Here is a 25,441-nt window from a genome sequence, read left to right as displayed (position 1 = left end):
TGAGGCTCAACCATCTGTTGGCTCAAAGTATTCACTGCAAAACATATGTCCGGACAAGTGTTCACTAAGAACATCAAAGCTCCTATGAGTTGACGATACTCAGTAGGATTGGCCAAGATAGGCCCTGCAGCGCTGCCACTCAACTTCTTAAAGTTGAGTTCCATTGGTGTCGACACGGACTTACAGTCCACCATCCCAAATCTTTCCAGAAGCTTCACAATATACTTTCCTTGAGAAAGGAAAATCTCTCCAGGTCTCTGCCAGACCTCTAGGCCTAGGAAATAGTGCATCAGTCCTAGGTCTTTCATCTCGAACTCAGCAGCAAGCTCCCTCTTACATTGATGAATGAGAGGGTCACCACCTGTCAGGAAGAGGTCGTCCACATACAGCACTAGAATGAGAGGCTTTCCTTCCACAACCTTAAAGTAAAGGTTTGGATCAGCATTGCTTCGAGTGAAGCCCAGCTTCATCAAGTAACTATCCATCCTCTCATACCAAGCTCTGGGTGCTTTCTTTAACCCATAGAGGGCTTTCTTCAACCTGCAGACATAAGTGTCTCGATCTTGAACTTCAAATCCCAGAGGTTGTTCTACATACACCTCTTCCTTTATTGCACCATGCAGAAAAGCGGTCTTGACATCCATCTGATGAAGACTCCATCCTTGCGTAGCAGCAAGGGTTATGATGGATCGGATGGTGGTATATCGAGCCACAGGTGCAAATATATCGTCATAGTCAATTCTCAATCATCATGGATCTGCACCTCAATGACTGTAATGTTGCTCTCATTATACAGCATCACATTGCTACCCCAAATCAACAAGAATGACAGATCTGGTCTTTTCATTGTAATATACTCCTAGTGGAGATTCATATCTTCTTTGCTGTCTATGCATCATCACGCTGCATGCTACCCATGCTGCCTTTGCATCATCACGTTGCAACACTACAACACAGTCAGATCTGCACTAATTGAGGCTTACGATCACCCAATCAAGCCTCCAAATTTGCTCCCACAGGTTGCCCAACCATCTGATCCAAAACTGATCAAATTCCTTGACCCAACACAAGGCATAAATTGTTGTTCCAATCTGTTTTCGCTGCTGCTCCTAATTGTGACTGGTTAGGGCATCCATATGCTGCAACAGCCCTTAACCAAGTCACCAAACAGCCTTCAAAAACTACGTGCTACCCTTGTATAAGTCCTCTGCATCCACGCTGTTGATTAGGGCTCAATCTAGCCCCAAAACAGTCCCACGCAATGCCTTTTCAGTGGGGTAAGGGCCTGCGGCCTACCACAGGTGGCTTCCTGTACCCACGGCCTGCTGAAACAGAGTTTCCAGCCCGCACATAATATTCAAATCAACCCAGAATTTTGTCTCCTTTATTGAGGCCTTTCTGCTGGTTAATTTTCACTCCAAAACAGTCATAGGAGTGACCTAAACGTCCCCTCTTCCTTCACTGGAAATGCCCTTACCTGCACCCAATAAAACAGAGATTTAGGGCCCAATATACTGCAGATTTAGGGCTCCTATTCTTAGCGTGTAAGGGCCTCTTGGGACAGCGTATGAGGGCTCTTTAGAACTGCGGATTCTCCTCTAGATCTCTCTGTCCACAAAACCCAAACACGTGGAGAGAGTGCAGTGGTAGTCTCCCTCTTAATGCCAGCTTCTCTGCAGAAGTCTTTGAACTCATTTGACTCATATTCAGTGCCATTGTCAGTCCTCAAAATCTTGATTTTCCGGTCATATTTTCCACCAAGGCTTTGAAGGTACGGAACCACATGAAAGCCTCATCCTTCTTTTTCAAGAAGTATATCCAGGTTTTGCGAGAGAAGTCATCAGTAAATGTCATATAGTAAGAACATCCCCCCAGGGATGTTACAGGCAACATACCAGAAAGATCAGAATGGACCAGTTGCAATATCTCAGATGTCTTTGTGACACTTGAGGGGAAAGGTCCCCTTGTATGTTTTCCTTCAGCCCTTACATACACCTTTATGATTATTTCCAAAATCAGGCAGCCCTTCATGTTCATGATCTTATAATGCTGCCTATGCATCATCATCATGCTGTCCTATATATCATTGTCACATCACAGCCATATAAATCACTGTCATACAAGAATCACTTCCATACATCAAGAAACATTGTCCAAATATCACTAAAGTCGCTGCCCAAACATTATTGTCATAGGAACAAATATCTCTTCCATATATCATCTCCATTTGTCAAGAGAACAATATCACTGCTATGCATAACTGTTATAAGAGTAAGTGACACTACAATGAGTGCAGAAGATCACTGTCAAAAACTCTGTCATATTGTCATATTTCACTGTCATACGTACAGAAGATGGGGTCTGATAATAAGCCCACTTGACTACCCTTAAGCTCTTCCATATATCCATTTTTAAGACTCCAAATCATCTACCTTCTAACAACCCTTGTTGTCCTTCTCAAGGGACTATACTTGGAGCTTTACCAAGCATCTTCTTACAGCCCATTATACCAGAATTGCAAACTGTCTAATCTGGACCATAGTATCTGGCAAATTCATCATTATAAAAGACAAGCACATACCTGTGATAGACGTCATATTTCTGTCCACAACTACATTTTGACCAATGCACAGGACCCTGAAATTTCGGCCCTGGTTAGGGCTTTCTGTGGCTTCTACGACAGCCCACTATACAGCCTTCAAACCTCTTTAATTCCTACGTTGATGGTCAAGGGTACTGCGGCCTTCTTCCTGCTCCTTGCTGGGCCTCTCGGCCCTCTCAAAACAGACTTTTGTCCCATTGTAAAACTCAAAATCACTCAACGGCCTGTGCATAGAGAATAACCCTTGCATTTATGCTCAGAACTCCTCTTTACAAGCTCAGCTAGCCTCCTTCCTTACTTGGCCAATCAGATCATAAACAAAAGACACAGAAATACTCCTCTTCGCACTTTGGCCAGAGCCTTAAGCCTGCAGATACCTCTTCATCACTACGACTTGACTCTTCATGACTGCAGCCTCATGTCCTTATGACTGCGGCTTCCTTTACTGCCTAAACATATCCTCTACAGCTGCGCTGTATATCTTTCCGTTACAACGTATATCATTGATAGCGTATATAATCCTCTATGTACAGCGACACAAAGGCATCCATTGACTTCGATGATGATTGCTATAGATAGAGTTTGTCTTCACCTCAGCTCTGATTCCATGTAAAGTTTTGTGGATGTTCTATGCTAAGAGCAATTTCACTTTTCTCACAGCAATCATACAAGTAGTTAAGCAAAATGCAGATAGAACATATAAGCAGATCTTACAGAAGACAAATCAGAAACAAGAAAAATGTGTGTGTTCGTTTCGGCGGTCAACAGGATGCTTCAACCAGCAAAGTCTCCTTTGGTCAGCTAGCCCAGATGTGTCACAAGATCCCTCCAACTAGTAGATGAGTCAACCCAAGTCAATTCTACAAAAAGTCAACGCTGTCCTGAAAGGTCAATGCAGGGGCAGCAAGCTAAAAGTCAACGCAGCAGCAAAACGGTCAACCCTTTGACCTCGATTTTTGTGCCAGATAGTACGGCCTTCAAAAATCGAACTTTCCACCAATTTTCAGCTTGATTGGACCAAGCGTTGACCAAAGTCAACGCTGGTCAAATTTTCTGCGAAACCCTAGCAGCAGAAAATCCATACGGTCTGTCCTCTTCGTCCTTCCCACGTGTGGCTGAAATTCGTCCTCCAGGTAGCGTACTCTCTAAGATGAGAGAGGAAGATGTGAGTTGAGTTGTGATAAAATTCTCTCCAACTTTTCCTGTATATATATCCATCAATGAGGGTGTGTGACACATCTGTTGGGCATGTGAGCCTACATTACAAAATTGGCTGATCTTGCACATATAATTTATTAAGAATAATAAATTCACAATATAAGTTCTGCTCATCGGATTAAGACTATTTTTATATGGATTTTACACCTCTCAGAAAGAGGAATCCAACAAAAATATTAGCCTCTTAATCTGAGCATCAGAACATGGAGTTTGGACCTAGTTGTCCAAATTTAACACCTGCCAATGCCACCTCCTCTGACAATCTCCTTCCAGGGTGTGTGGATCATCCCGCGACCCCATGGACAACCAACATACCAAGATGACCGATGGAGTCCCCTCACAAATTGATTGGCCACTGGTGCTGACTGAAACTCCCCTAGCGAATGTGTGTGCTCGAACGCTGGGTCTACTATGCCACCAATGCCGTAGTTAATCTACGTATCTAGTAAATGGTATGTAGTCTGTTGTTACTCACTGCTTTTTTAGTCACCAGTGGCTTTAGAAGCCAAATAGCAGTGATGTTTGATGCCAAATTTTTAGCCACAGAAGCAGTCTGAGCCAAACTAGACCCTCTCCAGTGCGTAGTGCTCGGAAAGAGATTTCTGGTGGTATATAGAAGTCCAAAAAAGGGTTCCTGGATCAGAAGTTAGGGCCTGTTGAAGAATCCCTTTAGAAAGCTCAGAAAACCCAAGAATGGCAAGTGTTGAAGAAAAATCGCAATCGGGACTTGGGACAGTTCATCGCAAGCGCATATTGGTATCAACGGGGACTAGGAGGCAAAGAACATAGGCGATTGTAGAAACTGCGATCCGTCGATATCATATATCGGCGTCAACATATCAGGGCACCACGTTTATCGGCCGATCGACGGGATTTAAGTCTTGAAGGCTAGCAGGGGGGGCCGATTGTGATACAGTGTAATATCGTCGGGGGGCTGAGAAATTCATTAACAAAGAAAAGCATGGCAAAACCAAGGCCCGACCGGCCTTTTTCTCTCTCCTCCAGGGGCCATGTGGCGGCTTCTGATTGGTCCTCAGAGCTGATGTGGCGGGTGATGTCAATGATGACGTGGCACGTATGGATGATGATGTGGCAGGGGGACACGTGTCACTCGTTTTTGGCATTTTTAGGGGTCCTATAGGGCTATTTTCGAGTGCCACATGGCACCACTCACAGGGTGACACGTGGCAGTGATGACATCAGAAATGACTTCAGTAGGTTATCGTCGATTGGCGGCGTTAGGTCTCGGGGTTATCGATGATTGCGATGCGATGAGGAAGGGTCCTGGACGCGATATATTATAAACGACGACCTATAAAATTTTCGAGTCCAGGAAATCAACCGATAAGGGACTTATTGTGATATAAAGAAAAAGGCCCACCGCGTGTTTATTGAAAGCTTTAAGCACTTTAAGGAAAATCCACCGGTCTTTGCTTGTGTTCCTATGGGGAAATTCATAAAATGGGCTGAAACAAAGAGGGCCTAAGACTCAATTGAAAGCGCCTGCCAATTCACCTGTTTGAATGATTTAACAGCCCGCCTGTTCGCTTGTTCAAATGGTTAAAAGCCCGCGATACGCTGATAACATTGCACAGAGCCTTTGAAAGATGGATGAGTCGGCCGCTGGGCGTTTTACGAGGATTATGGGCGCATTTAAAGAAAGATGGCCTGCAACATGCCTCTATCAGTCAGCACCAAAGGCATTTTAATGGTAGAATTGACTTAAGTCGGTTGATGTATAAATGAACCGCCTCAAAACAACTGAAAAGAGTCTATGACAACAGGGACATGGCTCCTTCTGAGGCCTCCACTGAAGCAGCAAGGGGACACCTCCTCCTTTCTCTCTCGATTCTCCTTCTCTGTGCATTTATTTCTGTATTTCTTCAAGAAAGGGATTTGATCCCGTTGTAATCTTTTTGGGGGCAACAAAGCCTGTCATAGAGCTGAGACAGCTAGTCTAGTATGACAACTGGGGCTTGGGCTCAGATCGTTTTTGTAAACTATAATGACAGTACCCCTATCTTATAAAAAGGGGGAAAAATATTATGTAGGGGGCTGGTTCTGGGCTGGTTTCAGATATTTTGACCTGCGAGGGCCAAATTTTGTGATGCCATTTTGGTTCAATTTGCTGTATTCATGGGATTTCACTGATATCATTGCCAAATGTATGGACTGGTTATTGGCTTCTCTGAGATAAATGATATTTTCCTGATTGATTCCAAACATGTTAATGTGCAGTAAGTTTTCCCTTTTGTAACCTCTTTCCAATTTTGTATTTCTTCCTTAAAACAATGTTAAGGCAGTTGTTATGTTTCTGGCTGATAAATGGATTTGTCTTCACTGCTAAATAGAAGAGAGTACCTGTGCGAGACCACATAATTACTTTTGTTATCTTTATGCATGCAGTACCTGTCATCCTTCAGATTTACTCGTGTCTGTGAGTAGCTTACAGTACCTGTGGTGGCTCAGACTTACCTCAACTATTGAACAGAGATTGATACCCATTACTATGCAAGCCTAAAGCTTTACATCAACTCCCCCTATTGCTGTCATTCCACCTTCTTACTCTCTCATGTTTCTGCTGAAATACAGTGGTTGAGGACTCTATTTATTACAACCCTCTGCACTTGATTTCCTCCTTCTCCTCCCCCTCTCCTTCACCACTTCAACTTTAGTTCAAGCTGTCTCATTTCCATGTGTAGGCCACCAGAAGAAGAAACCATTTCTCTTTGAGATTGCTCCATATACCCCCAACATCTGGATTCATGAGTTGGCTTGAATCTCCCTCATTAAAGGCATATTGAACCAAACCCTCTTACCACCATCTTCATTTCGTGACAATTGGAGTGCTGCAAACCCCTCTCATACCATCTTACAAGCACTCCTCTATTTAAGATGTCCTAGGCACTGGTCTACAATCAACCCATAGGCTGTCTCTAGGGAGCTTTCTTTGCCTCTTGCTATACTTGTGTTGCAGGTGCAAGATTTAGCCACAACATAGTCCCACTTGGATACTAATGCCAACTTGGGCCTTCATTATCCTTGATGCCTGAACGCACTTGCTGACCCTCACTCTGGCCTATGACCAACCCCATGTGAAAATTCCTAAACCATAATCCTTACTGCAACAACTGATGATATTTCTCCTATTTGTTAAATTCCTTTAAACAAATAACTTGCAGTTTCCTATGACAAATATCGAAATACATACACTGCAACCTTCACTTAATTAATTTATATGCGGAAACAAGAGTCTGAGCAAGAAAGAAAATACAACATAATTGACACTGTTATTTTTGGACAAATGTCCTCGGAAAAACCTAATGCGGGAAAACCGGTGCAACAAATCTGAGGGTTTTATTAATATGCAGGAGAAAACCTGAGTACAATTCTTGGATGCTCAATTAGCAATCTGATACAGAGAGAAACTGGAAAAAATGAATGGTGAAATGATCTCACCTTGTCATTGGGAGAATCTGAGTCTGATCACGCTGAACTGGAGCCTCTGCGCAAAACTCCATCACTCCTATGCAGTTCCTGCATCACCCCTGTTGGGTATCACGCTGCTCCTTCTCTGGACCCTTTGCTGGCTAGAAAATTCGAATCTCTGCCTCCCGGTCTCACACCCCGGCTCTCGGATGCTGAAACTCGATTTCCTCAGTAGGAATTCAATCTCCCTCTAAGGCTTGCGCTGCCACTGCGTCAGCTCTGCGTGGGCCAGCGTCTGCCTCTCTCTGGACGTCATTTTTGCCCTCTCTCTTCCTTGTACTCTTTGGCCCAGGAAAACTTCCTTCTTCCAGATACTCATTGCCCCTCTCTGTAAGATATCTCCACGATCAGAATTTCCTCCTGAGAACTTCTCACTTCAGAAATTCGATCTCTTGATCTCTCAGTGTATTTTCCAAATGACCCTCAAGCTCGTTTAAATAATCTCCTCGTTGACATTCAATGACCCAGATTAAAAGCTAATCAATGGCTAAGATCATTTTAGCTTGATCCTTGTCTTCTTCTAGAAGTTACATCCACAATTAGATTAATACCCATTAATATTTTTAATTTCCTAAGTTCAGACTTAGGGTCCCATTAAAAAATATTAATTATTTTAATAAAATTGTTTTTGGGTGGAATTTCCCAAAACACTTTCTGGGTTTGATGAAATACATGTGCCCAGACCTCCCTGCAAAATTTGAGACCTAGAGCACATCCGAGGCTACCCTAAATCAACACCCCATATGCTTAGCTCTCTCCACTAGGTACCAACTCAGAATCTCTTGCCATCCAACCCCAAGGAAAGGATCAAAAGCACGAACTCCCGTACACGGAACTAGTCCCCCATCCTGCTAATGTTGCCCCATATGCAACTCATGTTGCCTCATCTCACTGATCTGGTCGACACATAAACTCTGTCGAGGTAATTTTGCATCTCTCTCTCCATTGTGCACAGGTGGCCTAGCAATCCTTCAAGCACCATCTATATAAGCCTGAAGAGAGCTACTGTCTAGAGGTACTGCAACTCTGCTAATGGTCTGTGCATTTGTCTGCTCTAAATCAGTGGCTGGCCCAAAAGATGATTGCTCGTCCTCCTCCACCATGGTCTCAACATGAGTCACAGATTTCTCCTCCATGACTAGCTCACGTCCTTCTATGTGTTCTCCATGCTGTTGTAGGAGGGTGCCGTCTGGGAACTCGATCATGGCTCGGGGTACATCTGTGTCTCATGGCACCTCATCTAGGGATGGCACCTCATCAACAGATGGCTCTATAGGTGTATGCTCTACTCTCTCCACCAAGGTGTCAATCAGTGCTATCAAAGAGGTCTCCAACAATGGTGACTCCTACGCCACACTAGGTATATTGATGTGCTCCTCACCATCCTACGTGTCCTCATGCTCAACCTCCTCGGGCTCCTGACATCTAAGGCCTGGTCTCCACCAGCAAAAATGCCTCCTGGTCTCACCCCTAACTGCCCCTGCCCACTCCTTGAGGAGGTCTGTTGCCCTGATTCTGTTGATTTTCCCCACATGGTGTAAATGGATTCACCCTCGTGGCATGTGAACCTGTAGTGTCTCTGTCATAAGGAGGAAGATGGTACTGGTCCATCATCTTCCTCAACTGGGCCAACATCTCACCGTTCCTACAAATCCCATCTCGAATTCCCTGCATACTCCCTTTTTGCGTCATTGGAGTGCCCATAAATTCACCAATCATTGTTCATGCATGTCTAACACTTCCATGAACTTGCTAGCTTCCCCACAACTGGCCACTATAGTATTCCAAATTGAATTTTACAACAATAAACAAAGACATATACAAGGAAGCAACAACAATAAACGAATTACAAACATACACATCAAAATACACAAGAAAATGTGCCAAACAACTGAGCCATTTTATAAATATAGAAATCTGAGTACATAAATGGCAAGGAATGATAGAACTTGGGCCTGCTATGCAAGCTAGGCAAAACCCAGGTGATACAACTCTTCTTTAGAACATATATAGGCTCCCAAACTGAACTGTGAATTGCCTCAGTAATTTTGTTGTTGGCTGCTGAATGGCACTGATGATTTTGCTAAGAAAAATGCCTGGAATGAGTTGGAACTTTGTAGATCACCTCCTCACAAGAAACTTAGAAAAGCCCATAAATGGTTTGGCTTAACTCCAGGCCAAGTTCGAGCCCACCAAGTGATGCAAATTACCGACTGAATAGTAAATGCCTTGCCGAGGGAAAATGGTTTTTTGGCCTGAATACTGCCCTAAAAATCTTGCAAAATTAACTAGGGATTGCTCTCAATAAACCCACAAAAACCCAGAAATCATTTGGGTTGAATCCAACATCACCTATCCACCCCTAAAGAGTGCGAACTTCCCTCTGTCAAGCAACTCGCCCTGCTGGGAAATGCTCTGTTGAATACATGCTGAATCCACCCCGGAAAGCCTTCCAAAACTCCTGAAAATCTCCTCTGAGAAATACATCCTAGCTCCAACTCTTATCTCTCCTCAATTCTCGTCTAAACCCTTGTGAATTCACTCCTCAGGAACTCATGCGCACTTGCTGGGAAATAATAGATTTGGCCCCAAGAATTCCCTTCGAATCACCCCTACAATTTAATAAGGAACTTGCCCCTGCTTGTGGCTGAATTATTTGTAAAATCTTTGGCCCAAATTCTTACTCTTGCTGGCTCTTCTTAGTCCCACGAAATTCTCCTCCTGTGCCCTGGGAAAAACACGCACCAAATGATAAATGATTTGCATTGTGGCTCCTGGAAAAGCCCTAAATGGACTCCTCTCCGCTCTCCTATGGTGACACTCAAAGTTCACTGAAGGTGGAGTGGAATTTGCGCTCGGGAAATCCTTGTGCTAAACAACACGGGTTGTCTTGGCTTAGCAGCTCAAGAGAACTAGTGATGAAAGTTAAAGTGATGCAAGATATGCAGATGAGAGCCCCCTCGCTGTATTTATAATTCCTAGCCTCTTACTTCCGTTGTGGCCCCCACTCTCCACTAGTTCGCCCTCTTTCTCTTTCTCTCTCGTCCTTACCACAAGTGCACACTTCCCTTTTTCTCTATCACTCTCCACAAGTGCACACCCCTCTTGGTTGAATTCTCTCTCTTGTGGCCCCCACATTCCATTGAGTTGTAATTTGTCTTTTCACCTGATGAGCCCCTCAAGCCAAAAATCATCTCCAAAACTTGCATTATAAAATTGTGCTATGCTTAGTGTTACCGCTCAAACTAGCAAGGGTCCTAAAAGGGGATCCTTGAAGGGCTACTATTAGGCTAAGGTCAACAATGGAGCGATAACCCACTGTCATCTCGGCTAAGGCTCCCTACTCTTTGCGAACTTTCACTAATGGGAGGAGACTCGTTATGATAATGATCACGAAATGGATGGACCAATGATAGGGCGAGGGGTGATCCTAAAAGCCTATTCACAAGACAGGCTCAAATATGTGGCTTGCTTGTCTTGGAAGACAAGATGGAAGGTTCTCTAGGAAGGGCTTGGGAAAAATTTCTAGGGTTAGGTTTTGAGTATGTCTTATAAAGGAGATTCCTAAGCCCTAGAATTCTTGTGGAAACTTGGGTTCCAGGTGATCTTTGAAGAATTAGCCTTGATAGTGTGTGGGACCACACAAGACCAAGTGGACCTGAGGTTCGGTCAAGGGGATAGGATTTAGCAAGCAATGATATGCTTGACCTAATTAGGGAGGGGAAAGGGATCAAGGAATGGATTTTCAATGGAAGGCAACGCAAGGATCCTAGTGAGGTTTCTAGCCTAAGGGAAACCAAGGTCAAGAATTGTTCTTCGAGCTAGGGCTTGCGATATCTCAAGACCCCATTGTCGGAATCACATGTATTTCGGAGGCTTTTTGAGGACACACCAGTGCAGTTGTGGACCAAAAATCAAAGTATTTGGATGGCTAGATCATGAGATAATTGATGCCTTGGGTGACTTAGAGGACTAGACTTGGAGAAGAGGACAAGGGAGAAGGAAAATTGGTTTAAGGTGATCACCTTTGGGTGGACCAGTGCCTAATCCTTTGGGGAGATTGGAGTCAAGTAGAATTATGACTATGGACCTTTGAATTTTCTAGGTCAAGGAGGCCTCAAAGACAACTTCGCTTAGCACTAGGGCAACAACAAAAGCAACTTCAAAGACTTTATACTTCGTTTTGCAAGATAAATGGCTTGTCAAGATGAATTTCAGTAATGAAACATCCCTAGGAACATTCATTCATTATACATGGCCCATACATGAAGCATTCACTATCCAGAAACAAAATTTCCACAACTTCGCATAAGAGATGCAACAAATAAGCCCTAGTATAGTGAAATCCCAGCAACAATGTATGTGACAAAATTAGAAAGAAAGAATAACATTAAAATGTACTTACATGTATAAGAATATATCCAACCATCCAAAAACTTGCCATCAAGAAGCTCCAAGACATATGAAAATTATCCAAACATCAAAATTCATTCCATGCTCCAAAAATTCGTCCTCCAAGAAGGATAGCGAAAATCTCTAAAGAGATACTAGTTCCAAATCCAAGTGATGATGATAAAATGAATTCACATCACTTGTATTTATACACTTCTAATGAGTTCGATTTAGCTAATTAGGCCTACATTAGCCCCTAAAATAAAATAATGTGCAAAATAACTAACTTTTGGTGACAAGCCCACCAAACTAGCTCATAAACAAAAGAATAAGCCTCTCAAGAGGTTGAATGATCAATAATACATGTCGTTGGGCCTTCTAAGAAGCCTGATGAAGTCCATAAGTGCCATAATGATGAATAGGACTCCCAAAAGTAGTGGACAAGGGGTTGGCCCCTTGTTCTCCAAATAATAAACCTGTGGTGCTCCCAATGGGTGTGGGGGCACACAAGTAACCTCATGGGTCTCCAAATAGATCGAAGATGCCTGTAGACCATCTGCAAGGGCTCAGATGATGGTGTAAGTGATGCCACATCAACATACAGGTCCTAGGTCATCTGCCAAGTGCATGGTACAACTGTGGGGCCGACTGGGCATGGTGAACCAGGTGCATCTTCCTCGTCCAATAGGTGAATTTCGAGCAATCTCTGAACATCTCTGGGGATCCATGGAATGTTGTCTACTACTGTGGGAGCCCATGGCTCTCTACACACACCCTACATTTGCCAATGTAGCCCTCTGGAGGGTTAGGACCCTGTATAGGGAGACCAAACCCAATATGGAGACCATCTGCAATCCTGCATAAGATCCAATGTGTCCCCTAGCCTTCTAGTACAACAAGTCATTTAAGGAAATCGAGTTAAAGAGCTTACAAACCATGGACAACAGGTGGGCACTTCATAATGGCATGCCCTTCCATAATGGGCTTTGGCATGTGCTAATGTCTCCAAGCTCCAAATGGGGTTAACCAAGTATCTTATTAGGTGGTTTCTACTTTTAAAGGGGATAGTATGTCCAAGGTACATCCTTCAAAGGGTGGTGGCATGTGATAAAGAGATGAACGGAGTAGGGAGTGAAAGGGGAAGCCTTGGGCCACATGTTGGGGTACAAGGGTAGTTAGTAAAAGGGAAGCCCACACTTGGGTATATAATGTATAGGAGGGAGCAATCGTGGTACATGAGGTGCCCCAACCTTGATTTTTCCACCCTTCTTTATATGCCTTTTGCCTTTTATGATTTTTCTTTAATTAACTGCTCGAGGCTCAAGGGATAAGAGCATGATGTGTAAGATATAGCAGTGGATACCCCCTTTAAGGTAGGGCGGTTCATTGCCTACCAGGGGTTGGGACAATCATGGGTTCCTGAATGATAAAGGAGGCTCATCTAGGGCCTATAGGAACTAAGGTGATGGCCATGATGATGGGGTAGAGCTCATGTATTGGCTTTTGCCCACATGCTAAATGTTTGTCCCGACCATCTTTTGCATTTTGTGGTACATCTTTCTGTTGAATGTGACCAATTATGCTTTTACTTTTCTTTTCAGTTGCATCAACCTCCGGGGCATCATTCCAGGCCCGACCCAAGGTGTGGGCAAGGGGAGGGGGAAGGCTAACCCTATGTGGACCCAGTGGAGGAATGTGGACCTAGGTGGGAGAAATGATGAATGGGGTTATAATGAGTGGAAGGGGAGTGATATATGTGGATGAGGGAGTGGGACCACACAACCAAAATCAGGGTTTCCCATGTAGTACCATCCCTAAAGCCCAAAGGTCAGTAAAAGAGATCCCACGGGACTAGGGTCCAAGGTTAACATCCAAAAGAGGTCTAGGGGACAAGAGCACAGACCTAGCCCACTCTTTCCGCCGAATCCCCCCATTAATCCATGCCCAGAAGTATCCATGATAAGCAAACTACAACACTCAATTACCAAATGACAAGGCATACCTTTAGGTTCAGGAGGCCCACCTTCAAACATACGATCATGACAGATGGGTGAGGGACCACATGGCTGGCTCAGGTGGCGGAGAAATGGCACAACGAGCTAGTTGGTGGCTGCAAGGGGCTGTTGGCTGCCGGCTGAGGACCATCTTGGAGAAATTTTTTCTCCTAGGGATATCACCCACAAAATGGTGGGTAACACTTAGCACCATCCCAAGTCTCCCTGTTACCCACCTCAGATGAAAAATCAAAATTGGGAACATTACAATTAGTTGGACATTAAATTTTTTTTCTTATCTTATTTTGAGGTCTAAAATCTCATTGTGTAAGCCATCACTAGGGGATGAAGAGCATCATGCATCTTATTTTCAACTAGCAATTGTTTGAGAATCAAGTTCTTGGACTCCGCCTTCACCACTCGGTTTGAGAGGGACAACAACTCAGTTTGCAGCTATTTCATTATCTTAGTGAAAATTTAGAGTTGAGCCACCATTATAACCAAATCTGTGGAGATAGTACTGGGTCCTTAGGGCTACCTTGGGTTGCTACTTTATTTCCTTCTTATTGAGAACCCATATGCTGGAAACTTGTACAGTCCTCCTTGGCCTAGCTTAGGCTTCCCTGTTGGAATAAACATGTCGCAAATGAAGGAGGGGTGAGATGATAAGAGGGTGGGATGGGGAAGAGGAAAGTTGGGGGGTGGAAGAGTGGTTCCACGGGAAGGAAATGTAGGGTCTGCAGATAAGGGAGAAGAGCTGAGGTGGACAGAGCCATGGGCGTGGGTAGACCAAATACAAAATAGGCTTTCATAACACTTCCTTGTTGGGCTGAAGTCAACATGGTGTGAACAATCCAAAACAGGCCGACTTTTGAGGAAAACCATGGGCCAATTCGGGGATGAGGAGTAGGTCAAGAGCAAGGCCGATGTGGATATCTACTTCAAACATAGTCTCTAGCTGATGTATGCTGCTTATTCGTTGATTTGGGAGAGTCCCTAGCCACCTTCATCTCTTACAAGGATCAAAGATATGTTGCCTTTACATAGGATCTTGTGTTTCACACCTATTGAGCGATGTATAGAGGACGTAAATATATTAGAAATCCTTTGACAGATTGGCATCTTTTACTGAAACAGGAATGTTGTAGTAATTATCAAAGGGCCACAAAACATTGCCTTGATGCACATCATCTTGGTAACAATTATTAAACAGTGGCCCAAAAGTATCATCAAACACCAACAACACCACATGTAAATGCAGTTGAAACTGATTAATAGAGAATATCATCACAAACCAATTATTGACTTTTTTGCAATTATGATTGGTAAAAAACATAAGATTGATAAAAATTTAAATGGATCCTTGAAAGACAAGGTGGCTAAATCATTAATTCTTAGGTTAAATTTTGTGCTATGAATCCTTGTCAACCATGCTTGAACACCCTTATTCAATGCTTTGTAGAAGTTCTTGATTGCCTTCAAAGATACTAAGGCAAGGGGAGGTGGAGCTATGGACAATCAAATCAAAGCTGCAGCTCTTACCTCTGCATTCTACACACCTCATTTGATGCAAAGGATTGGGAGCTCTTGGCCATGCGGAGGAATGGACAATCAAAGCTGGAGCTTTTGTTCCTGCATTTTGCACTCATTCTGTGTGAGGGCTGTGAAGCTTTAGGCCACATGGAGGAATGTACACTCAAATCTGGAGCTCTTACATATCCTACACTCTTCAATGCATGTGGAATGCAGGGCAGTATAGCTAAGGATACCAAAGATACAAAAGGTTCCACCCTTTCCATTATGATCAAGAAGGAAAGCCTCCAGATATTCATATAGATAAAGATAAGGTAAGATAAACTTATTAATGTCTGACAAATAACCACAAAAGTAGATCAGTGGGACTGAAAGTTACATCTAGTGTGAATGCAATGTGGGAGTGCAAAAGTAGCTCCTAGGTAATGCCAAGAGTACAACAAAGAAAGCAAAGAGAAAGTGTAGCCTACCTAGCAGGTAACATGGCACTAAAGAATAGCAACATGTGTACAGTCCACCTATCAGAAGAAGCTGCCATGTGGCAGTTTGAGGAAAACCTGAAGCACATGATTTTGGCAGAATTTGAAATGCTGAGCTGGGCAAACTGTAACTGCATCTTGGGGTATTGTTCTGGAAATGGATACAAAGTCATTGGCCTTCCACATACTTGGGAGCGCAAGCATAAAGGAAGAATCCTGTGATGGAAGAAGGGGCTGACCAGTAAGAGAAGAGGTTGGATGGGAAGTTCTAATAGAAAAGGTATTGAAGAGTAAGCAGAGGGAAAACAGAGGATTGTCCACAAGTCGGATTGACACTGTTTCTGTGCAGTTTGTAGGACAGAGAGTGTGACATACAAATTCCAAACCACTGGTTTGAGGAAGAGATCTTGATACAGTGAGTGCAACATTCTCTTTGCATTGTGTATTTCCTGAGCTTTAAAGCCAGACAGCCTTATAGCCATGAAAGCACCATTAATAGAATAGCCAAAGCAAGATGGTCATTTTGAAGCTGGAGTTTTCCCATACTGGTTTCTCCAAGGTATCTCGTGTTATCTTTGTATGTGTAATTGAGTCTTAATTCTGTTAACACTGACTTGTTAAAGAGATGACAGTCACTATTAATGCACAACAGGTTTTCTAGAAAATGTTTTATGTTCTTGATTATTCTGCATTTTAGAATCTGTGTTGGTGAGTCGTTTTGGCCATAGGCCATACAATTACTGATCAATGACCGACCAGCTATATCATCACCATGCCTTTACGTTTCCTCTGTTATACTTTGTAAGCTTGGGTTGGAGATGCCTTATACAGGGACTCAAGTTGTTTTCAAACTTGATATCCTTATATAATTTTTGTCCATTCACCTGCAGAATTTGCAGAATTTTACCCTTATGAATGTGTATAATTTATTTCTTCTACTATGCATGCAGACCTGTGTTTTGCTATATTTTAGACTGTCAAATATTTTGTACATGGTTTTCTTGAAATATGCGTTTAATGCTGTCCTGAGGAGATGGAAATTCTTTATCTGAAGAGGAGAAGGTTAAAATTACTGACTGCAAATTTGGAAGAATTTCTTAGGATATGGCACCATGGAGCCTACTGTCATTTTTCTCAGCATTAGCTGCCAAGAATGATAGGGCAGCAGGCAGCCCAAGAGAAATGGACTGGTCCCATGAATTATCCCTTTTTCTCAACTGTGATATTTTTATGAAAGTGTAAATATTCAGGAAAATATGCCAAAGAAAAGTGGAGATTTGGTGGGAATGCTAGATAATGAGATCAGAAAATTGATGCAGTAGATGCATGAAAAGAATCCTTGGCAAACTCCTAGCTCTAGAAGCTGCAAGGAGCCCCTCCATCTCATGGATAGCTAAAACAAAGCCTTGTAAATGGTAGAGGCTGATTTTCTTTGGGATAGATTTATTTTGTTCTTGTTTTTGCTGTCAGCACCCTTGTTCCTCTCTCCTGGAATCACCTAACTGCCAAAAATTCAAGCACGGTGGGCTCTGTTGGACCTCTAGGTTACACTGATAACTCGTGATCATCTGCTACAAGTTGAAATTTTTAAATTCATTACAACGTGCTGTTTCTGACTGTTGACTGTATCATGCAGGTATATTGCAGTTGGTAATGAACCATTTCTCATGAGTTACCAAGGTCAATTTCAAGCATTTGTACTTCCTTCTGTGATCAATGTGCAACAGTCTCTGGCAAAAGCAAATCTTGTGAGTGAAGTGAAAGTTGTGGTTCCATGCAATGCAGATGTTTATCAGTCTAATCTACCTTCCCAAGGAGCCTTCAGGCCTGATATAAACCAGATCGTGGTCCAACTTGTGTCATTTCTTAGTAAGAATGGTTCTCCTTTTGTGGTTAACATATACCCATTCCTAAGTCTTTATGGGAATGCAGACTTTCCTGCAGACTATGCTTTCTTTGAGAATAGCACTCATCCATTAGTTGATGGAGGCAATGTCTACACCAATGCTTTCGATGGAAATCTTGACACACTTGTGGCAGCCCTAAACAGAATTGGCTTTGGGCAAATGCCAATCATTATTGGAGAAATTGGATGGCCAACTGATGGGGCTGTTGCTGCAAACATCAGCAATGCAGAAAGATTCAACCAGGGCTTGGTTAACCATATACTAAGCAACAAGGGAACACCTCTCAGACCTGGCATTCCACCAATGGAAGTGTATTTGTTCGGTCTGTTAGATGAGGGCCAAAAGAGTGTTTTGCCTGGGAACTTTGAAAGACACTGGGGAATTTTTACATTTGATGGACAGGCTAAGTACCGCATTGACTTGGGTCAAGGATCTAAAGAGTTGGTGAATGCTGTGAATGTTCCTTACCTTCCTTCAAGGTGGTGTGTTGCAAATTCCTACCGTGACCTGTCCAGTGCTTCAACTCATGTCCAGCTTGCATGCTCAAAGGCTGACTGCACGACACTTTTATATGGAGGCTCTTGCAATACGGTTGGAGAAATAGCAAATGTATCTTATGCTTTCAATAGCTACTATCAACAGCAGAATCAAGCAGAAGAGAGCTGTTACTTTGATGGTCTTGGAATGATAACATTTGTGGATCCATCAATTGCAGACTGTCGCTTCGTTGTTGGGATAAGAGACTCGTCTGCATCTGTTGTAAGCAAGAATATAAGGAAGTTTCTGCTGGCCCTGTGGATAGTTATGATGTATTCACTGGCCTTTACTTGTCTATAATTGTTTACTGACCTCTGCTCGTCTATGATTCTTAGCAATTATGTATTCTAGACCTTATTTATTTTTCCCTCTTTACAGATATCCTGATATCAATATGCTAATTTATTTGTAGAATAGGTAGGATCATAGTTATATGCAGGTGTTTCCACTCTTTTCATGAAGAATTACTTGAAACAGACCAATCTGTCAGGCAAGCTTCCCCAAGAGCCCCATTACATGATCCAAGGCAATATATACTAATAGCAGCAGTAGTTTGGGGACGTAATGCAGAATCCTCACTGACCGTATTTTAAACTACAGTCTTGAAGGTGGCTTTTTCTTTGTATTTGCATTCTAGTCGTTATCTTTTGGATCCTCAGAGCCACCTTGGGGTAATACATGATAATCTATATGTTTGTTCCACTCTTCCGTTGTATGGCGTTGGCAAGAAACTCATCCCTTATTTAATAGGAAGATTTTTCACCTAAACAGGAGTACAAATGAATGATTCTATGGATTACAAGTGGTCAGTATTTGAGAATGACAGATGTTTTCTTGTAGAAAAATGTTTACTACATGGATGTCCATGTTTTTTGAGTCTGAAAAGCACAATATTTTGTGATCTTGTGAAAAATTGTTGACCTTTTATTATCATCTTCCTTTTACTACAACAATTAGTTTCCACACCATTTTTTTTTGCTGTAAGCTAATGTTAGTATGGAGTCATATCGTTCTTGATGCAAAGTATTTAGAGAGGACTTTATTTTAGTGGCCATTAAACTTTTGTTAACAGCATAAGTAAATTACATTAATGATCCAGGAAGCTCATTACTGGAGATTCATCGAGTTATTGATGCCACTTTTGTGGAAATTAACAACACAGCTTCGTCATGTGCTGGAAACTCAGCTCACTTTTCTACATGTCCTTCAAAACAGTTTGAAAAATTACATTAAATGGATGGTAAAACTGGCTTCTTAGAATGAGATCCCAATGGTATCTAATCAGGAGAGCCCTGGTCAAATATTTAATACCAAAACAGTGATGCCTCTGTATGGATTTTGGAAACATGCCATGTGAATTGGAGTGAAACTTGTAATCAAGTAAAGCCATCTTTGTTTTCTTAAAATACGACTCTCCCCACAATTTGAGAAGAGGATTGTAGGATGGATAGAATTTTAATTTATTTTATTTTTAATTAAATTCTGATTTTGGACTCGCAAACCTCAAGCCTCAAATGTAACTCCATCATTATTAGCAAAGTTTTTTTTGGATGTAGTTCGCGGATTCTGGAGATTTGCCCATATAATATAATTTTTGGATAAACTCGGTTCAAATTACATAGATGATAAAACATACTACAAAACACCATCGTTTCTGGGTAGTTGACGGGTCTATTGGTTGTCTACTATGAAATTGGGTCAGGAAAAAAAAGTGAATGAGTGTTTCTTCATCATTTTGGTTTTTATAAACGTAGTAGTTTAACTGTGAGATGCTTTGTTTTTTCTAGCCATTTTTTTTTGGTTAATTTAGAATTTTTTGGAATAGTTAGTTTTGATGGTGTAATCTGCAGAAATCGAATGCCCCAAGATTTTTGAAAGTGCTGAATCTATTCATATATTCAAAAATGCATTTTAAACAATTAAAATTCAAGATCTTGCCAAAAATTATATCACTACATTTAGCAAAAAAAATGTCTAATAGTTAGACTGCTCCTACATAAACAGATGACTAATTCTGACTCATTTGACACATGAGTGAGTTTCGCCAAAGTTAACCTGGCTTGCGTTTGATTTGTGAGTCCAAGGCATACTCTAAAGTCAAAATTGTATCACCCAAGGCCAATTCAGACTTGGAAGAGCTCACTTGATTCAGTTTCCTTGAAAAGAAAAATAAAAACAAGAGTACACGTGAACTTAGAAGAGTCTAGTAACACTTCTTATTATAAACCCACAGTCTCACGATTGCTTGGGATGTCTGCACTGGTCACTTGAGCTTATGATGTCAGACAAAATGCCATAAGTTTTGATTATTTGTAGTGCACAGTAAGAGTTCTTGTCATTATCAGAGGCATTAACTTCCCTCTATCAGCAGTAGACACGTAGGATGCAGAAACATGAACTTTCATAGGCATTATACAAAGTGGAGTATGTGCAAATCCCTGAATCGGTTTATGTTTGCTGTAAACACAATAAACTAGATCTGGCTTATAAAGAATATGCTCCGTAAACATAACCAAACATAATAAAGCTAAAGTAGTAAACTTTTTATTGGTATTTAACTTTTTCAGATATAATGGTTATTATGAAAGTTTCAGAACATTTCTTTCTAATCTACTCCTTATCACTATCGTCGATGCGAAAGTTTGTGAATAACTGGTAGTCAATATGGCTAGGAATGTTTGGAACCTAGCAATCTTTTTCTCAGCCTTCCATTGGTGTGGTTGGGTTCAAGTGTGGGTGGTAAAGTGGATGTGGCAATGGTGGAAACTCTTTAAACTAAGATTGCAGCGATGTGGCTATTTTCCTTTGTAAATGAGACTTTTGGGATTCCTATTCAGCAAGTACGAGAGCACCTGAGTATCCATGCAACTATGTATTCTCCATATTTAACCTTGATTAAAAAAAATACCCCTTGAAGATAAAATTCTTGATGAACTGCAGAGAATGTTTTCCTTCATAAATATATCTTTCGAGTGCATTTTCTCCTTATCTAACCCTGGTTAAAAAAATGCCCCTTGAAGATAAATTTCGTGATGAACTGCAAAGAGTTTTCCTTCATATCTTTCGAGTGTATTTTCAAAGAACATCTAGCTATAGAGATGGGAAAATTGATCACCCTTTATCTTCTCTTTCTCTTTCTCTTTCTGAAGTGAAGTATGATACCAACCATCATTTTCGTCTTTTTTCAATTCTTGTTCACATTTCTGATTTGACTTGATTCCATATTTAGGGTTTCTTCAACATTGTTACAACTCTCTATTCAACTCTTTGGGCAGTCTTTTTGTATATGATTTTTGATTCTACATATTATAGATGTATTTTCATAGTCTCATTGTTTGAACATCATAAGGTTTTGATTATGATTTGTTGAAAATGTAATGAGCAAGGATTTTTGGCTTGTGCCTTAGCCAGTGAAGACCTTGAGTTGTCCTTAGGAGATAGACTTCAGTTATCGTGAGTTAATTTCCACTTTATTGGAATAAGCATCACGTGTTCATGCGTAGAGTTGGAGCTTCAATTAAGTGGAGCCTTCATATGTCTGACTACATAATTGGTTGGCAGTTAATAGTTCAGTGAGAGCGAGTTAGTCTTCAGTCTTGATTCAAGGAAGAGCGAGTTAGATCCCTAGTATTGATTGGAGAGAACACGAGTTAACAACTCCAGTGATTATTGGAAGGAGAGTGAGTAACACTCTCAGTTAAATCGCTATCACAACTTGAGTTCTAAATTTAAACTAGCCTAATTTAGCATGGATTGAATCTATAAAGAGAGGACAAAGGCACAAGGAATTCAATAGTTTTGTACACAAAGGTTTGTGTGACAAGACAAAGCTCACGAGTTTGTGAGAGAGCCTTGTTTGTGGAGAGCGCAAAGAGCTTGTGTCCTAAGTAATAGGAGATCACAAGTGGGCTAGAATTTAGGAGATTAATTGCGTGCATGATTGAGGAGGCTTCTAGTGCATAGAAGTCAGCAGGGTTTGAAAAGCAAGTCAAGGAGGCAACGAAGGATTGGTTCGAGCTAGAGGGCTGAGATCAAGTAGTGATCAAGGCAAACTGAGATCAACTATATCAGATGAGGTTTGAGAGAGAAGCAAAACACTTTCTCAAAGAGACAAATTGCTTTGTAATAGATTCAATTGCTCCAAGGCAATTAATGAAATAGCCACATCAAGCAAGCAGGTTTTCCCTATTGGGTTTCCTGAGAAAATAAGTGTGTCAATTTGTGCATGTGTTCTTATCTCCGTGTTTTTATTCTGCTGCATACGAATTGTTAAGAGACTTTGTATCTTGGTGAAAATAAACTAGTTTCAGTTTCTAGTTATTCATCTAAGTAGTTACATAGTTTCATGGAAATTTAACATGATTACACAACATTTGGAGTTCTTCACCATTCATTTTCAATTCTTCATTTGACTTACCCATATCCTTGTTTCCTTCACTCATCCATTTTTGTTTTATGTTCTTAACCTCCCCAATAAGTGTTTGATTAAGGGATTAAACTCTTAGGACTTGGAAACACATTGCCCTTCTTTTAGTTCCCTTGGTTTATATGCCATTTCTTCATATCTTTTGATTCTATTTCCTGAATCCTTTTATATGGCATCTTGAAATTCTTCCAACATGGAGATTTTGGTGCTGCTATTGAGAATATTCTACTACTTAGCTTGAACTTTAAGACAAGACTTGAAACAAAAATACATATCCAATTTTACTCTGTAATACCCAACCATTCTTTGGGATCAATTTTTATCTCCATTCAAATTTTGTGTAGTTCTTATTAGTTCTTTCCTTGAACTCTTGGGGTTGTAATAAAACCCCTAACTTCCACTGTAATAAGTTCACAATGATTATTTCCAAATCGTATCAAAATTTTTGCCTAGATGCTATTCTCTATCTCCTCTTGAAAACACCTTTTGAATCACATCAAGCAAACCTTCCAATTGCAAGTTATAGTGTTTTCAAGTGAACATACATATTTAAGCCTTTTTATGGTCCTTGCATTGTAAACCAACCCTATACTTGTTATATACCCAAAACATTTTCACTAACTTCTATGAAATTTTAGCATGTTAAAATCTAAGATGTATACTCCTAAATTCCATGGGTATTACTCAATTTGGATTTTCCACTAAATTATGACCAATATACTAAACCTTGCCGTTTTAATCCTTTATTGAGAATGTTGGTGCATATTAATTTCTCAGAATAAACAAACAATTTGCCTTGACATTAATTATCAATCGAGGTAAGTCTTTTGGTTTCAAGGCTATCATGGCTATCTCTGCAAGCCACAAATTCTGATCAAATAGAGATTTTACTTTATTGATGCAGTAAACTATTTAAGTGAAAGAAACCTATGCAAGGCAATAAATTAAGAAATTCCATGGCATTTAGTCATCCCTATTAAGCCCACATTGTTCAGTTAAGCATGAACTCAGGTTAAAGAGACTTGACAACTTATGCTACACCAAAAACACAAACATAAAATAGAGTGGTAAGACACCAAATCAAATCCACATCTAACACTATACTCGCAGATACTAGATAAGAGAAGACTTATTGCCTATATTAAAATCAACACTTCACTAACAGGGCTATGAGTTGCCATGGTTAATCTGTATTCTACCATGTTTAACATGGACCAAAAGAGCATAGGTCAACCATGTGGATCCTACAACGAGAATGAAAACCCCTTTCAATAACAACAACAAACTCTGTTCATAACCTATATTGCAAATAAAATCAATAGGCTAACCAAATAACAATGAGATGCAATTATATGTAATCTACAACAATAATGAATTTACCAGTTAAATAACATAATTGCTACTATTAGTTGCATAAAATCACTGTAATTCCATAATAACATCAAATAGCAAAAGTCATTGTTATCCAAATATCAAATAGCAACATGAATCACTGCAATCCAATATTGATATCAAACAATAATCTACCAATCAAAATTATAATTACACAACGATACCTATTCATGGAGTGGGCCCTCCTCCTGAAATAGGGAATTGCCTAAGGAAACTTCAATAGAAAAGGAAACAACTTAATCACACATACTGCCATTTAATGGACATCAATTACTCTTTGCTATTAACTAGAGCGGTTACAATCTTTACAATTTTGACATTAAATGAGAAGAATCAACTCCTTTGCTTTCAATGGGGAGCCAATTTATACATTGTGTAAAAATTCCCAAATTAAATAGATGTGTTGGCTTCGAAACATAGATTCGGGCCATTTTACTATAGAAATTAGGCTGTAGATTTGCAACTGCTCATGACTTTTTAATCAAAATCACAAGACACAAACCTACTCTAATGCTATGCGGACATTAATTCACAATTTAGAACAAAAATATCAGACATGCAAGAAGAAATAACACACATGCAACACCTATTTTTATTTGGGGAAAAAAATCTGTTAAAATCCCCAATGTCTGCTTGCATTAATCAAATGAAAAGAGATGTATTACAATTGCTTTGCTCAACTGAGCACACCCTGCAAGCGCATAATCTATTTCTCTGCTCACTGAAGGCCTCGGACCCAAACATAGTCAAAATTTTCCTCTACTTGAGCTCCTATGTCCTTGCATTGTACCTTGAGGAATTAGGCCCCTATTATTTAGGAAATTCCTCAAATTAAAGTGCACAATTCCTTAGGATGATCATCTTACTGCATGCAACACCTGTACATTCAAGACTAGTCTACAACTAATGTTACGTTGCCTTGTAATCTCCACCAAGCCTGGGGAACTCGAATTCTTTGCATGCACTAGCTATTTTGGGTTGATTGATTAGTTAACTAGATGATCACTAAGTTTAATTGAAGTCCCATTGCACAATTTGAACCTCCACTAGCTCCTCCAATAGTTGGAACTAGTTTAACTGAAAACAACCTTAGATCATTGACTTTTATTGCTACAAATTAGCAATCACACATGCTTAATTGAAATTTAATTCCTCCAACTCAAATTTACTGAGTAAACTGGGTGACACAAGCCATGTCACACAAGTTAACATCATCCAAGTTGTCTACTGATGTGGAAATTTAATTTTTCTCAATTTAATCAAGGCAAAATAAAATTGAGAATTTCTTACTGCATTTTTCAACACTCCCTCTCAACAAGAAAGGGATTATCAACGACCCTATCCTACACCTGTGGAACTCGAACTTCCCTCTTGACAAGGCCTTTGTCAAAATGTCAGCATCTTGTTCCTTTGTCGGAATGTACTGCAACAACATTATCCGCCTCTGCATGCAATCCCGCAAATGGTGATTC

The 25,441-nt window shown here is 40.8% G+C and overlaps 1 protein-coding gene across 1 annotated transcript in view; it reads left to right on the top strand.

Annotated features, from left to right (window-relative positions):
- Positions 1-18,853, top strand: part of LOC149172583 (glucan endo-1,3-beta-glucosidase 8-like) — a 43,513-nt gene extending 24,660 nt beyond the window's left edge. The window contains exon 2 of the mRNA XM_089424348.1: positions 17,344-18,853. Within this exon, the coding sequence (XP_089280474.1) occupies positions 17,344-18,451 (1,108 nt within the window). The 3' untranslated portion in view covers positions 18,452-18,853. The remainder of the gene's footprint in view (positions 1-17,343) is intronic.
- Positions 18,854-25,441: the final 6,588 nt, after the last annotated feature.

Source organism: Pinus tabuliformis, chromosome 4_2 (assembly GCF_031772625.1).
Source record: "Pinus tabuliformis cultivar Carrire ecotype Pingquan chromosome 4_2, CPIR1, whole genome shotgun sequence".
Taxonomy (NCBI): Eukaryota; Viridiplantae; Streptophyta; class Pinopsida; order Pinales; family Pinaceae; genus Pinus; species Pinus tabuliformis.
The sequence above is the reverse complement of the archived record's forward strand: the minus strand, read 5'-3'. Positions and strand labels throughout refer to the sequence as shown.